Source organism: Asterias amurensis, chromosome 10 (assembly GCF_032118995.1).
Source record: "Asterias amurensis chromosome 10, ASM3211899v1".
In the NCBI taxonomy this organism is placed as follows: Eukaryota; Metazoa; Echinodermata; class Asteroidea; order Forcipulatida; family Asteriidae; genus Asterias; species Asterias amurensis.
Genome location: NC_092657.1, coordinates 5,734,923 through 5,752,002, shown reverse-complemented (window position 1 = coordinate 5,752,002; position 17,080 = coordinate 5,734,923). Strand labels below are relative to the sequence as shown.

The following is a 17,080-nucleotide window of genomic DNA, read 5'->3' as shown; positions in this document are numbered from 1 at the left end:
GGATGGGACGTAAAGCCGTTGGTCCCATGTGTTGTGTAACGCATGTTTAAGAACCCAGTGCACTTTTCAGGTGCTTAATATTTGGTTCTCAAAATTCATCACTGCAATAACCTATCTTTCTGGAAGTTTGTATTTTTATTATACTCAGGGCCTTGAATACCTTGTTTGGTAGATACGTGCGCTATATAACACTTCGATATTATTATTATATTATTATTATATTATATGGTAGATTACATAAAGTTCTTACACTCCCAGCAACTGTTTTGTAAGCAAATACTAATTCTGTAATGTAATGTTTCTTTAAAACACTTCCGCTACAAATGAAGTTATTCTATGTTACTGAACCCAAACCTACGATGCCATTACATCTACAGATAATTGGGACATACCTGCAAGGACGGTCGTTGATCTTGACTTTGGAATAGTGGAGAATCTCGCAGACAACAAGCTGGACAGTACAGGTAAAAATCAATCAATATTAGGCGACTACTCAAATTACTACTCAACTAGTTACACCTCAAATAGTCACTAGTCGCGACTTATTTTTCATTCTCAAGTTGCATTGTGGCAATGTTTACCTCAGGCGCAAAAAAGTAAAACTCAAGCTGAAAGGATTGAAGCATTGTGTCACTGATGGCTGATTGTGATTTGTAAGTAAAGTATGTTGTCTTGAATAGTCGTGAGCGACACAATTGGTTACACCAGTAGTCGCGACTATTTTTGGCTTGTAACCTTATTCTGGTATTTACAATGTATTTAAGCATAATTTGGTTGTTCTTAGCTACTTTTTGTGCTTTTTGTGCTTACGCAACTCTATGAAATAGGGCCCTAAGTACAGTCCTTGGGGATGAGAATGTTGTTATCCGCCGTTTATAGAAATTAGGTGTCTGAGAAACCTTGGAAGAAGTTCTCAGTGCCTTGGGTTACATTTGTTTACAAAGTACAGAGACTTAGATCGCTATCTTCTACCGGTAAATCCCTCGCAGTCCATAAAACACATAAACTTGCAGGTGATAAGGCCTAGTCTATTGCTGCGCCCTGATTATGGAATTCTGTACCTACCCTAACCAGAAACTTCAACAGTGTCCAAGCCTTCAAAGGTGCTCTCAACACCCTCCCTTTCCCTCTTCTTAGCTGGTCGTCATTGTCCGTGTTCTGTCTGGTTTTCCTTCTTCCTTCAGCACCTTGAATCCTTTGGCAATTTGGCGCTTTACAAACACAGTTATTATTAGTATAACATCCAAGTTTATTTATTTGACAATGTTTTGATTAATTTACACAGGAGACAATCTGATCCTAGAGTTCAATGTGGTCTTGGAGAACACAACGGACCTCGTTTCTAGGGACAAAGAGCACACTCTGACCACGACGGTGTCTTACTCTAACGGCAAGGATCTGGTGCAGGAGGCTACAGTCCATGTGTGGGAGCCTGAGATGATACTCATGTATAACCTTACAAATGAAACGCTCGCTGGTGACCCTGGTAGGTCTGTTTGTTTGTCTGATAGTTTGTTTGTCTGATTTTTTGTTTGTCTGACTGTTTGTTTGTCTGACTGTGTTTGTCTGACTGTTTGTTTGTCTGACTGTGTGTTTGTCTGACTGTTTGTTTGTCTGACTGTGTGTTTGTCTGACTGTTTGTTTGTCTGACTGTTTGTTTGTGTGACTGTTTGTTTGTGTGACTGTTTGTTTGTCTGACTGTGTGTTTGTCTGACTGTTTGTTTGTCTGACTGTTTGTTTGTCTGATCATTTGTTAGTTAAACCCCACCAGTAGTACCCTCATTACGTGAAAGGGACACGTTGCCTTAGATCGGGCACAGAGCCCTCCCAGGTAGACACCCGCCCAACATTAATTTCCATTTTTATTTCAATGTCTTGGACAAATGTGGCTCTTCCTGAAGACGGTGACGACTTCAACTTTGAGGGCGCACTTTGGTTCCCAACATCAATTCCTACGGACCTTTTTGCAAATACCCATTGCGCAAACACTTACTGTTGAATCAGGTGCATGCTGGTCTACATGTAGCTAGCGATCAAGCTTGATCGCTAGCTAGACCATCACGCCCATTCATTTCCATTTTATTTTCCTGTCTTTAAAGGTGACGTCTTCCAGTACTATCTTTACCTTACCCACACGGAACCCTCCCAGACACCCGCCCATCACATCCTAATTGAGATCTATCTGCCCTATATGGCAGTCTACCAAGACTTTATTCCTGGCAACCTCTCGGACCATGTACCCAAGACTCAGATCATTGATGAGCTTGGGATGTATGAAGCCGACGGGAAACTCCAGCTCTATGTCTTTAAGATGGCTGTTGGGGAGATCCTCGAAGGGACTTTTCTGATTCAGATATCTACCAAGTTGACAGAAGGTTTGTTAAAACCCTAGCAGTGACCTGGCGTGGATTTCACAAAGAGTTAGGACTAGTCTTATCTCGAGTTAGGACAAGTTACTCATCCTACATTGTAACTTAGGACTAGCCTTAATTTTTTATCATCTCTTAGGACTAGTCCTAAGGTAGGACTAGTCCTTAGGTAGGACTAGTCCAAGGTTCTTTGTGAAATCGACCCCTCGGCCTAAGTTCAAAGAGCTGCTATTGCACAAAAAAATAGCTAAACACAACAAAATTATGCTTACCAGAATGAAGTCACCAACCATCTCACATGTACTATCTGTGCCTGGTATCCAGCTTACTTTTGCTAAGCAGGTTTTGTTAAGCAGTTTTGTTTTCTTCTTCAGCAGCTCTATGAAATTGGGTCCCTGTGTCTAAATTTTTGAAAAAAGATCGAGGCTCAATTTTATAAAGGCTGTAAGCATATCAGCTTGCTTAGCACAGAAACATCTTGCTTAACAGAAACATCTTCCTTAAGGACACAAGTGTCACGGCTGGTGATTCGAACCCACACTCTGCTGATCAGAAACACCAGAGTTTGAACTCGGTGCTCTTAACCGCTCGGCCGCGACACTTCCACATCTAACCTGCGTAAATGATAAAATTGTTTTTTGTTTGACAGGAATGGCCCTGTTGGCCACCTCACAGTACCACATCTACAGTTTCTACCAGTGGGGTCGTGTGTACCATTACTCGGCAGTCAGTGACAACGTCATCAACATCCGCAATGCTACCCTCGTCTTCGATGGTACGTCCCATCCACAGACACCGGATAACACGGTCACAATCAACGAGCAGGTCATGTATTCCATGGTGATCCCCGTACCCCCAATCCCAAGTAATCTCTCCGTTACTATCTACCTCCCGCAGTTTGAGGTTTCCTTGAAGACATGGGAGGTCATGAAGCTCCGGGAGGAGCTGCCTCGTCGCCCGTTTCCAATCGAGGGAACCTTTGTGAGGCAGGGTTGCTTCCCCAATCAGACTGTCATCACTGATGCTTGTTTCTGCTCGACGAACCCCCTATCGGGTAATGGAATATTCTACAGGGTGTATCCTGATTGGTTGGAAACCTGTATGGAGATACCAAAGGAGAACTGCACAGGGGTCGAGGTGGATGGAGGGACTAGGTCAACAAGGAATCAAACGGTGTGTAATGGGACTAGTATGAACTGCACCCAGTGTGGTTACAATAATACTTCAAATTGCTCAGTTACTAACGACACTTATGCACCTGAAAATATTACAAGTCAAACTGAGGTTTGTGTTTATGATGACGCGTCGTACGACATCTGCTTTAAGACTGTCCTCAAAGGCTGTCACCTTGATGCTAACTTAACAACTCAATGGAGTCATATCTTTAGTCGAGACAGGAACCAGACCCAAGCCCAGGCCGCACCCACCCAACACCCAATAACCAATCATACAACCCTAAGCCCCACATATGCAAATGAGACCACTGTCACTCAGAGCCAACCGGCCAATCAAACTGCTGATGAACACACAACCCCAAACCCTACCTATGCAAATGAGAATGCTGTCACTCAGAGCCAATCGGTCAATCAAACAGCTGATGAGTATACAACCCCAAGCCTCACCTATGCAAATGAGACTGCTGTCAATCAGAGCCAATCAGCCAATCAAACAGTTGATGAGTATACAACCCCAAGCCCTACCTATGCAAATGAGACTGCTGTCAACCAGAGCCAACCAGCCAATCAAACAGTTGATGAATATTCAACAGTCCTGTCCTGTGAGGAGTTTGCAGAAGTGTATTGCCAGGCGGCCAGTCTTCACCACTGCATCCTGCCTGAGGCTGTGTACAATGAAACGGGTGCCATGGATTGGAATGCTACCTGTGCCTGTACCTATTATGAACCACCGCCTCCGGCACCTCAACCAACCGGTGAGTAGGCAAACCAATAACTGACCACTTCCAGTCGTGTATGTGAGACCTCAGTCCTTAAAGCCATTGGACCCTTTCGGTACAGACAAAAAAAAAAAGTTCACGGATTTACAAATAACTTACAGGGTTTACAGAAGGTAGTGGTGAAATACTTCTCTTGAAATATTATTCCATGAAATGCTTTACTTTTTGAGAAAACAGTAAAACAATATCAATTCTCGTTAACAAGAACTACAGATTTATTTTAAACACATGTCATGACACGACGAAACGTGCGGATACAAGGGTGGGTTTTCCCGTTATTTTATAAGCCCAAATTTTCACAGGTTTGTAATTTGATATAGAAGTTGTGATACACGAAGTGTGGGCCTTGGACAATACCTTTTACCGAAAGGGTCCAATGGCTTTAAAGGCAGTGGACCCTATTGGTTATTACTCAAAATAATTATTAGCATAAAACCTTACTTGGTAATGAGTAAAGGGAGAGGTTGATAGTATAAAAACATTGTTAGAAACGGCTCTCTCTGAAGTGACATAGTTTTCAAGATCTCAGAATTTGATTTTGAGGTCTCGAAATCAAGCATCTGAAAGCACACAACTTCGTGTGACAAGGGTGTTTTTTCTTTCATTATTATCTCGCAGCTTGAACGACCCATTGATCTCAAATTTTCACAGGTTTGTTATTTTATGCGTATGTTGAGATACACCAAGTGAGAAGACTGGTCTTTGACAATCCCAATAGTGTCCAGTGTCTTTAAAGGCAAAGTATACCTTGGTTTAGTTGGAATCGTTCAGTTGTTTCAATCTCAATTCAAACTAATGTGAAAATTTCATTGGAAAAGGTGGTAGCATTTTAAGATATTACCGAAAATCCTGAGCAGTTGTTGATATCCGTACGAAGGAAGAATAATCTGTTACTGAGCTATCTAGCCCTCTGTTGGCAGTCTTCCTATTTTGTCAATACTTTGTTTGGGGTGCCAGTCAGAAGCCATTCAACCTGTGAATAGGGAGATCGCCAACATCGGTCTACGGGTCATTCTGTGTCAATTCATCAGAATATTGTTGCTTACATCTTAAACTTGCATTTTGAAAAATACACATTTTTCGCAAATCAAGGTCAAAGGTCAAATTTTTGCGTATTTTTCGGTGGTGTGTGGAAATTGTTTGATTTCAAATGTGGGCCATGTCTAAAGCTTCAAAATGATGTAAATATTATCTCTGTAGGTATTTTACTTTTGGAGATATGATTGTCCAAACATACATGTACATGTAGCAGGTCATGCTAATAAGTCAAAAGTTCATTAAGCCGTATCTCCCAAAATAATGATCCGAATTACATAAAATTTGGTGGGATTTGGGCATTTCTCAGGGAGTCCAATCAGCACACCGAATTTCATTTAAATCCGTGAGGGTCAGGTCCAAAAGCGTGTTGAATTGACACGGGATGACCCCTATGATACATGTACATGTAGCTCAGTTGGTAGAGCACCAGCACTTTAATCCTGAGGTTGCAGGTTCAAGTTCTGCTCCAGTAAATTCATCTCTTTAAAGCCATTGGACACTTTCGGTAAACAGTTGTGTCCAAGGCCCACACTTTGTGTATAAAATAACAAACTGTGAAAATTTATGCTCAATGGGTTATCGGAGTTTGGAGAAAATAACGGGAAATCCCACCCTTGTTTCCGCACGTTTCGCCGTGTCATGACATGTGTTTAAAATAAATCCGTAATTCTCGATCGAGAATTGATATTGTTTTAATTCTTTCTCAAAAAGTACCCCTTAAAAGCATTTCATGGAATAATATTTCTAGAGAAGTCTTTCACCATTACCTTCTGTAAACCCTGTTATTTGTAAATCTGTGACCATGATGTGACTGACCGCTTTTTACAATGTTATAAGATCCAGAGCACAAAGCCTACAACATTTCTGATATCATCACATTAAAACCTTGGGTGTCAAGTACAAATCAGTAGTGGAAAGAATATCTCACATAGATCTACTAGCACCAAGATCAAGAAATGCCACAAAAGGTGCAGGGTTGTGTGCTTCGTTTTTGAAAGGGCAAGGGCACCAAGGCATTTTCTTCTTGGTAAAGGGCACCCAATGAGGAAATTGCAAATTTGTACTTGAGCATTTCAAGGGCACCAAGGCAATGACCAGGGGACAGGGAGGCAATAGCCTTCATTGCCTCTGTGAAGTATCAGACCCGAAGGTGTAATGCGACTGTCCATGGAATTGCCTCCCAGTCTTTTTTTCCTTGTGGTTTATTACTTGGCATTTAAAGTTGATCCTATTGTACTTTGCTCCCAGGGTTTTTCAACGGCACAAATGTCACTGCTAAGGAAGATCCGTACTTGACGTGCAGAAGCCGAGACAACCTCGAACCTCTCCAGACGTCACCATCCCCAAACTCCAGCAATTCGACATCAGCGCCCTCTATGCTTGACGTATGTGATGAGGAAGAGACGCTTCTTTTGGGAATGGCTTCTGTAGTCCACACTGAAATCTGGTCCACCAGAGAGGGCAGTGTGTGTACTTTCATTGGTGGGAATCTGCATAGTCCATTCCAACCAGGTACGTATGTGAAGGTTTGAGGAAACATGGCCAATATTAATACATGTGGATGTTAAATTTGCATCGGGGAAAAAGAACATTAATTTGCCTTCTACCCATATACACCGATGTGTGTTTACCAGTGTATACTCTTTACTTTCCAGAGCTCTGTGAAAAAAATCACAGTCATATTACTCTGGTGGGATTCGAACCCACGACCCTTGATAAAGAATATTAAAGATGCCACGTAAGATTTTTGGCCCCAAACATTAAAAAATAGATTTTTTGAGTGAATGGTATTTCAAAGAGTATCACCCGCTCTAACGAAAAAAAGTTTAACTTTTACTTTTAATGGTTAGGAACCATGGGAAAAATTTAAAACGTTTCTTATAAAACACATAAGAATTGGTCACGTGATATATTGTCGGGATCCCGACAAAAACTAATTTTGAGCACTTTATTTCACTGCTACTAATAATTGGCGGACTTTTTCGAGCAATGGCTCAAATGAAAGTTTGTAACTTTCTCGACCTCATCATAATGCCTATTGAATTTTAAATCAAAATTTTGGGGTCAAATCGGCCAAAAATCTGACAAAGCATCTTTAACTTTGGTTTTACCTAGCACTGTATACTCTGTACTTTCCTTAGCTGTGTGAAAATTCACAGGCATTTTACATCTGTGTATTATGGCATGGGTAAAAACCAAAATTAATTGTCTATTTTGTAAACAGTAGAGAAATATTGTTTTTTTAATAGAACAAATAATAAATTGTGCACGCATGATGTTCTTCCTACGTCAGTATGAGTGTTCCAACCATGTTTTCAATGCGCACAAAACTTGCTCCGAGTCTAAAATACAGTGAACCTGTTTCAGCGTAAAATTTCAAAATTTTCCATTCCAATTGTTTTTGTGGATAAAGTTCATCCAAATTTCAACTTGTTTATTTTGAGATTATATTCCTATCCAACAGGTGTCTTCTACATATCCGAGCATCTACCGGCCAACCTTTCAATGGGTGGCAGCACAATCAGAGTAACTGTCACCATGGTTATACTCGATCTTCCCGATCTATCCCGCGGCGACGTTCTCCTGCTCAATGCCACATCCGCCTTCTCCTACCTGAGTTATCCTGTTCCTCCAAGCGACATCTTCCGCGAGAACTGCACCTGTCAGAAGCTCTTGGAGGACCACCTGGACGCAGCGACCCCAAAGGAATGCTCTTGCGAGACTTGGCATCTGCATAACATGACTGATGGCGTGTGCAACTGCACCAGTTATTTTGTCAACGAGGACGCTGGTTTTGAGGAGAGATACTCTTGTAACTGCATCAACTTCTGTTTCGGGGTCTTGAGGTACTTCTTGAATCCACCACATGTGGCCACCTTGGAGGAATTTGACGTTGACTCCTGCGACTGCGTCGCCTTAAATGCCACCCTCTTGGCTCAGGGTCTGACATCGCCTCTACAGCACCATGTGGACAGCTGTCTGGTCTTGTACCAAAGGAACTACACTTGCACTAACCTCACGTATACCTTGACGCACCACACGGTACCAGTCTCGGTTAACTGCGCCTGCGAAAACACAACTGTGGAAGGTGTCAAGCGAATCCCGTGCTCATGTGATCCTGATGGTCTAACGGCCAAAATCCAGCAGTCATTCAAAAACAAAGTGACGCTACTGCAGTGTTTGAACTGGACGATAACATCAGTCGAGGAAATGTTCCAGCATACGTTTAATCGCAGTGACTGCTCATGCGGCACAGATCTTGCTGCTGATGCTGGAAACCAGACTAGTACAGTTGCACCCGTCCAAACAACCTCAAGCAGCACACATAATGATAGCTCAACAAACGCAACAACACAACTTGGGTTCGATTGCTCTTGCGAGATCACATGTAGCATTCACGTTGAACAGGACTGCATAGGAAGCGACGATGAACAATGCTCTAATATTGAGCACACGCACACCTTACCTCTAGACGACAGTATGTGCAAATGCCACAAGATCTACAACGATCCATGGAACATATCAGACGTCATGGAATGGTACCAACCAAAGAATTACACCCAAGAAGTCGAAAGCTTTCCTCAATTCGAGAACGCAAGTCTTTCAAACTCCTCATGGTTCAGTAGTACATTTCTCAATGGATCAAACTCTAATATAACAGTCAACTTAACCGACATTAACACCAGTAATTACACATACGAGCTCGAATGTGATTGTATTGATATTGATAAAATTGTGTATCACGTCAGCCCTTCGTATTGTGTCGAGCATCATGCGTATGAAGTATTTGATTGTGACTGTTTAGTGCCGCCTGATAACGAGACTCAGTTCATCCTTGATCATTGGGACCACAACGCTACTATCATCGATCAAATGATCACCAGAGCCTCCCATGAGGTGATCATCATTGAGCCGTCACTCCAGATTACATTCACGCGTCGACCAGAACCAAGCATCGTGGACAGCATCGATCAGGTCATCTTCGACTTCCAGATCTCCCACACGGAAGAATCTGACGCGCCTGCTTTCAACGTGACCCTGCAGCTTGACGCTGTCAACTTCACACGCAATACAGGTGCAGCTAAACTGGTACCGTCTTGCGCTCACTCCGACCTCTGCGATGTCACTTACGACAACTTCATCGGTCAATTTCATCTACCCCTCCTCCCTGTCGATCCTCCGGGTGCCGTCTTCGAGGGAATGTTCAACCTCTCAGTTGGCAACCACCTTGACTTTGTCGCCAATTCTCTCATCACCGCTACCGGCATCGCCTGGTATGACAGCAGTATCGTTGACTTCCCAGGCCGACTCTACCCCTCGATCGCCGCCTCGGACACCGTCCAAATCGATGCGCCAACCATCTCCACCTCCCTGAACTTCACAACGGCCAACACCCACTATTTTTTCACCACCGAGCTCGGAGACCCTCCTAAGACCTTCTCAATCGGCGACTACGTCCGCATGAAGGCCACTCTGTGGATTCCGGAAATCACGCTTCAGTTTCTGAACTTCTCAATCGAGGCAGTGATGCAGAATTTCACCGCCGGTAGCGCCCAGTGTTTGCTGTCACAGAGGATCTATAACCGGACTGATACGCCTTCTGTGTATCCTGAAGTAGACATTGCAGGAAAACTCTTCCCGGGATCCCAGTACAACAACTGCCGATTCCTGGATACTGGAATCTCTGTCACTCCAGGCATGTATAATTTTGAAATCTTTATTGGGAAAAAATACAACATTATTTTTTTTTTTTTTTTTACCCATTATACACCGATGTGTGTTAAGCACTGTATACTCAGTACTTACCCGAGTTCTGTGAAAAAATCACCTGTTATAGGCATATTAATCGGGTGGGATTCAAACCCATGGCATTTGTAATTCTAGAGCAGTGTCATACCAACTAGACCATCAAGATTGCCCGGTGGCTAGAGGCAGTTCGAATCCTATGTGAATAACCCAAATGAATATTCTTCATCCCCGATGCAAATTTTATAAATCCAACACTTGTAGCCAATTTCATGATTACGGTGGATGGTCAAGTCCGTTATGGGTTTTTTAAATATTGGTACTCTCACCTTTTAATATTTATACTATCCAAAGCTATTATTATTATTACAAACAGGAGTTGTAGTAACAAAGCAGACAACATCGCTGACTAACTCTCTAGAACTCATTGCCTTCTTTCATTAGATAGTGTGACATCCATTTCCCAGTTCAAAAAGCCTCTTGAAACTCTCTTGTTTGTTTAAAGACACTGAACAATATTGGTAATTGTCAAAGACCAGTCTTCTCACTTGGTTTATCCCAACATTTGCATAAAATAACAAGCCTGTGAAAATTTGAGCTAAATTGGTCATCGTAGTTGCGAGAAAATGATGAGAGAAAAAACAGCCTTTTTGGACGAATTTGTGTGCTTTCAGATAGCGTTAAAAGACTTCTAGCTAGTAGTCTTTTATTATTTCAGTAAGAAACTACCCCTTTCTCAAAAACTATTACATCAGAGGGAGCCGTTTTTTACAATGTTTTTAACTGTCAACAGCTCTCCAATGCTCGTTACCAAGTCAGTTTTTTTAATTTAATATTAGTTTTGAGTAATTACCAAGCGTGTACCTTCCCTATGTTTCCTCTGTGGTCGTCAATTGTTTTGTTGTGGCACTTTGCGACCACTGTAAAAAGCACTTTACTAAACGCTGTTACTATTATAGTAACGGGAATGCTCCAATAAACATAGAAGCTAAAAAGAGACATCCTTTACCTTTTGCAACTCACACCTGTTATGTCCATATTACCACCAGGAGTCATAGTGAACGAAGCAGACAACATTGCCGATGAACAAGATTTCATTCATCTCCTGCTGACCTTCCGTGTCGAAGATGAACCCTACTGGGTACAGGGTGTGGAGGTCCCCTTCACGATGTCCGCTACGTATGTCAGTGACTACACCCGCATCCCTGTGCTATTGGTTGATGATAGCATAGTGATGACGGTCGTCGAACCACAGTTGAGTTTGAGAGTTGAGGTGAGTAGGTATACACAATGTATTCAAACCGAGGACCTATATAACCAAAAAGAGGACAAAAAAGTCCACGGTTCAAACAAGGTCCACGGTTGGAAAACGTGTACAAAACCAATGTGAGCTGTTGCAAAAAAGTTTTTAAAAAACGGGACAATAGGGTCCACTGTTCGGGTAACGTCCACTGTTTGAAAACGTATACAAAACCAATGGAAGCTGTTGCAAAAAAAAGTAACAAAAACTGGACAATAGGGTCCACGGTGCGGGTAAGGTCCACAGTTTGAAAACGTTTACAAAACCAATGGGAGCTGTTTTAAAAACTTATAAAAGAGTATAAATTAAAATGGGACAATAGGAGGCCCTCGGGTGCAGGCGTAAACACACTTGGGTGAGTGTGACTCGTTTGAATGTGCCGGCATTACAAAAAAAGCTCCATTAAAGAATTTCCAAGTTTTATTTTGGGAATGCTCCATTTCAAAAAGAGGCTGAAAAGAGACATCTGTTTCCTTTGGCAACTCACACCTGTTATCCCCATGTTATTGCTTTTCTAAATAGTAGACTTAATTGGATCATACCAGTGCTGCCCCAGGCAGATTAACAGCTCATCCAGTAAGTTTAATGACCCAAGTAATTCAAAATAAACACACTTGCTATTTAATGTTTGGTGGTGAGTTCTTAAACGGCCGTCTAAAACCGACAGGGTTGTGGCAGTGCTATAAAGGCCCGAGGTGACGGTCGTTTCAGAATGAGTCGCTTCTCTTTTATTCTCATTCATAAGTGCCAAATTCTATATCAAGTTTGTGGAAAATTACTTCTTTCTTCTCGAAAACTTTCAGAGGGAGCCGTTTCTCACAATGCTTTATATTATCAACCTATTACACCAAGTAAGGGTTTATGCTAATAATTATTTTGAGTAATTTCCAATAGTGTCCACTGCCTTGAAATAAACTAGTGTAAATGAGGCACACATTTGTACCCTTACCCTACTCCGTTCTAGTTGTTAGATCACCCATGGCAGAAAGAGCAGGTAGTAAATCAGGAGGCGGAGTATACGTGTAATGAGAACACATGCTGTGACTCTGAAGACTGTAACGCAGGCACTACATGTATTACAGCCACTGACTCCATAGATGACTGTGCCACGGCAGAGTAGGTCTCATGCGTTGTTTCTGTTAGCACTGTTGATCCAGTTTGGGTCTCATGCGTTGTTTCTGTTAGCGCTGTTGATCCAGTTTGGGTCTCATGCGTTGTTTCTGTTAGCGCTGTTGATCCGGTTTGGGTCTCATGCGTTGTTTCTGTTAGCGCTGTTGATCCCTTTTTAGGTCTCATGCGTTGTTTCTGTTAGTGCTGTTGATCTCTTTTTAGGTCTCATGCGTTGTTTCTGTTAGCGCTGTTGATCCACTTTAGGTCTCATGCATAATAATATGCATAATAATATGTCTTATATAGCACACGTATCTACCAAACAAGGTACTCAAGGCGCTGAGTATATACAAACTTTTAGAAAGATAAGTAATTGCAGTGATGAGTTTTGAGACCCAATTATTTAGCACCTTATAAGGGTTTACAAGGTGCTACGGCGCACTAAGCAGCCACAACCAGGAACACTGGGGCGAACCCCTTCTCTTTTCGAAAAGTGTACTGGGTTCTTTTACATGTGTTACACAAAACATGGGACCAACGGCTTTACGTCCCATCCGAAGGATGGTCAAGTGTCTTGCTTTAGGACACAAATGTCACGGCTGGGGATTCGAACCCACATTCTGTTGATACAGTTCAAGTTTAGTGCGTTGTTTCCGTTAGCAGCCTGTTTTGGTCTTATGCTTGTTTTTCTTAGTACTGTTGACTTGTTTTGGTCTTATGCTTGTTTTTCTTAGTACTGTTGACTTGTTTTGGTCTTATGCTTGTTTTTCTTAGTACTGTTGACTTGTTTTGGTCTTATGCTTGTTTTTCTTAGTACTGTTGACTTGTTTTGGTCTTATGCTTGTTTTTCTTAGTACTGTTGACTTGTTTTGGTCTTATGCTTGTTTTTCTTAGTACTGTTGACTTGTTTTGGTCTTATGCTTGTTTTTGGTCTTATGCTTGTTTTTCTTAGTACTGTTGACTTGTTTTGGTCTTATGCTTGTTTTTCTTAGTACTGTTGGCTTGTTTTGGTCTTATGCTTGTTTTTCTTAGTACTGTTGACTTGTTTTGGTCTTATGCTTGTTTTTCTTAGTACTGTTGACTTGTTTTGGTCTTATGCTTGTTTTTCTTAGTACTGTTGACTTGTTTTGGTCTTATGCTTGTTTTTCTTAGTACTGTTGACTTGTTTTGGTCTTATGGGCAATTCCACCAAAAAGTGTCCTCGGCCCAAAAAATTGAAGTCAAATTTGTGGATTTAAATTTAAAGTAGCAAGAAAGAGTGATACCTAGTGATTTCAAATCTATGTTTGTTTCATTTTTTTTCCTTGGTTTTCCATGTTTTTCATCGTTTATTAAAAAAGTTTTTTTTGTGCCAAATTCATGATTTTTGGGAAATGTTTGGCACAATTGTCTAAAATGCCCTCCTGGTTACATTTTAGATGATATTTCAATTATTCTTGGCTTAAAACATATAACTGGTGGTAAGTATTCACAATTTTAAAGAAACTTCATTGTCAATTTATTCACAGGGTGCTGCCACTCGTTTTAATTAGCCCTTAATTACCAATTATGAAATGTAATGTCCATGACATTGCATGGTGTTTAGTTTCATATTTTAAAGCCAGTAAGAGATATTTTCATGAGACTTCATACGCAAAGCTAGTTTTTAGGGGCTAATCCTATAATGCTAGAAAATTAATAAAAAATTAATTACAACTGTGCTAACGAGCGTCATGGACATTACATTTAGCGTCATGGACATTACGTCATGGACATTACATGTCACATGAAACTTACCTTTTTGAAGGTAAATGCTACAATTTATCAATTGGACCTATTGTAGGTAAACCTGGACTAGTCAAAGAGAACATTTGTCATAGACTTCATCAGAAATTTGTTTCAAGCTCTTTTTTAGCAGCGCGTTTAGTGGCAACATCGTGCACAGATTCTACAAACTGACAGCCCAAATCCGAGATTTTCAGGTGAGTTTTCTCATGGAACTGATCTTTCCTAAAAACATTCAAGTGACATTTTCATACTGAAATGTATGTGAACTGTTGCTGAGACAAGTTTAAATGAATGTAGGACATAATAAACACACTTTATCATCAAAGAAGACTTCTCAAGGCCTAGGCGTAATGCAGATTTGTACACATCTGTGGATAGCTTGGATACAAAGACGTCATACATAAAGTAATTTTTTATTTTTACATAATTTCAGAATGGCTAAGACTTGAGTAGAGAGGCAGAAAAAGTATAGAGAGAAAACAAGACAAAACATGGAAACATGATTGTGATAAACAAAGCCCCATGCAGCCAATCTTTCCCTCATTTGTTGTTCTCCGTTCTTGTTTTGCATGTCAATCTAGGTGGAACGTGTAGAGGATGACCTCAATGACTGTCTCGTATTTGGAAAACTAAGGAAGCATCTACGTTTGACCTGTTCCTCCCAAGAAGTCCTCCCAACTCATTTTAACTGATCTTCTGGGAATTGTTCACCCAGTCTTGAACATAGCAGTATCCAGATCAACTTTGAAAATTACAGAAACCTTTGATGTTTAATTTCCATTTACTGTCGTCACAAAATGTTGACGCAAGATGTTCAGTATATTACTCAAGATGAACAATCACCTTGTGAGAAACACATAAAAGGGAATTATGTTAAAGATAATTGGAAAAAAAAGCTTACTTCATGTATACCTACATCTTTGGTCTATCATAACTACTCCAAAGCAGAAGCCAGCCTGGTTGGATGTGGACGGAAAGTGCAAAAAGGGGACTTACCGAGGGGCGGGGTTTAAGTGAGATTCTGGGGGAGGTTTGGTTCTTAAAAATGTTTGGAAGAGGTTAAACATTAAGATAGGGACGTTCATTATAGTTTAAAACCCATATTAAGAGCAAGGCAGCACATGGGTTTACAAATTCAGGGTAAAAGCATGATGCATCATTTTACAAGTTTGACGTAATGTCCATGACGCTAAAAATAACCCAAAATGTAATGTCCATGACGCTCTATTAAGACGTGTAACAAGAAAGTTGACAGGTTTTCTTAAAAATATTATCACTGTTCATGTTAACTACTTCCCTGTTTAGCAAATAAAAAGGTATTCTAAAAATTTTGAACTTTAACTTCACAGAGTTTTGGCATTGAGTGTGTTGTACCCAAAACCCACTTCCGTTTTTCGTAATGTCCATGACGCTCGTTAGTAGTGCTCTGACTCCTTAATTAATTTGAACTTTTCCAAATACATAGTATCATTTGACTTACTAGGACACAAGATACTAGTATCAAACACAAAACTATAAATCAAAGCCACTTGGTGTGTTTAACTGACCAACAAAGTTCTAAAAATGTCTCAAAACGTAATGTCCATGACGTGGAATTGCCCTTATGCTTGTTTTTCTTAGTACTGTTGGCTTGTTTTGGTCTTATGCTTGTTTTTCTTAGTACTGTTGACTTGTTTTGGTCTAATGCTTGTTTTTCTGAGTACTGTTGACTTGTTTTGGTCTTATGCTTGTTTTTCTTAGTACTGTTGACTTGTTTAGGTCTTATGCTTGTTTTTCTTAGTACTGTTGACTTGTTTTGGTCTTATGCTTGTTTTTCTTAGTACTGTTGACTTGTTTTGGTCTTATGCTTGTTTTTCTTAGTACTGTTGACTTGTTTTGGTCTTATGCTTGTTTTTCTTAGTACTGTTGACTTGTTTTGGTCTTATGCTTGTTTTTCTTAGTACTGTTGACTTGTTTTGGTCTTATGCTTGTTTTTCTTAGTACTGTTGACTTGTTTTGGTCTTATGCTTGTTTTTCTTAGTACTGTGACTTGTTTTGGTCTTATGCTTGTTTTTCTTAGTACTGTTGACTTGTTTTGGTCTTATGCTTGTTTTTGGTCTTATGCTTGTTTTTCTTAGTACTGTTGACTTGTTTTGGTCTTATGCTTGTTTTTCTTAGTACTGTTGGCTTGTTTTGGTCTTATGCTTGTTTTTCTTAGTACTGTTGACTTGTTTTGGTCTTATGCTTGTTTTTCTTAGTACTGTTGACTTGTTTTGGTCTTATGCTTGTTTTTCTTAGTACTGTGGACTTGTTTTGGTCTTATGCTTGTTTTTGGTCTTATGCTTGTTTTTCTTAGTACTGTTGACTTGTTTTGGTCTTATGCTTGTTTTTCTTAGTACTGTTGACTTGTTTTGGTCTTATGCTTGTTTTTCTTAGTACTGTTGACTTGTTTTGGTCTTATGCTTGTTTTTCTTAGTACTGTTGACTTGTTTTGTTCTTATGCTTGTTTTTCTTAGTACTGTTGACTTGTTTTGGTCTTATGCTTGTTTTTGGTCTTATGCTTGTTTTTCTTAGTACTGTTGACTGGTTTTGGTCTTATGCTTGTTTTTCTTAGTACTGTTGACTTGTTTTGGTCTTATGCTTGTTTTTCTTAGTACTGTTGACTTGTTTTGGTCTTATGCTTGTTTTTCTTAGTACTGTTGACTTGTTTTGGTCTTATGCTTGTTTTTCTTAGTACTGTTGACTTGTTTTGGTCTTATGCTTGTTTTTGGTCTTATGCTTGTTTTTCTTAGTACTGTTGACTTGTTTTGGTCTTAT

At 40.4% G+C, this 17,080-nt stretch overlaps 1 protein-coding gene across 1 annotated transcript in view; it reads left to right on the top strand.

The window, feature by feature from the left end:
• The window catches only part of LOC139942994 (uncharacterized), an 87,510-nt gene that overhangs the window by 16,637 nt on the left and 53,793 nt on the right, over positions 1-17,080 (top strand). The window contains exons 13-20 of the mRNA XM_071939809.1: positions 378-464; positions 1,286-1,486; positions 2,100-2,375; positions 3,019-4,299; positions 6,610-6,873; positions 7,826-10,057; positions 11,157-11,380; positions 12,372-12,523. Of these exons, the coding sequence (XP_071795910.1) occupies positions 378-464; positions 1,286-1,486; positions 2,100-2,375; positions 3,019-4,299; positions 6,610-6,873; positions 7,826-10,057; positions 11,157-11,380; positions 12,372-12,523 (4,717 nt within the window). The remainder of the gene's footprint in view (positions 1-377; positions 465-1,285; positions 1,487-2,099; positions 2,376-3,018; positions 4,300-6,609; positions 6,874-7,825; positions 10,058-11,156; positions 11,381-12,371; positions 12,524-17,080) is intronic.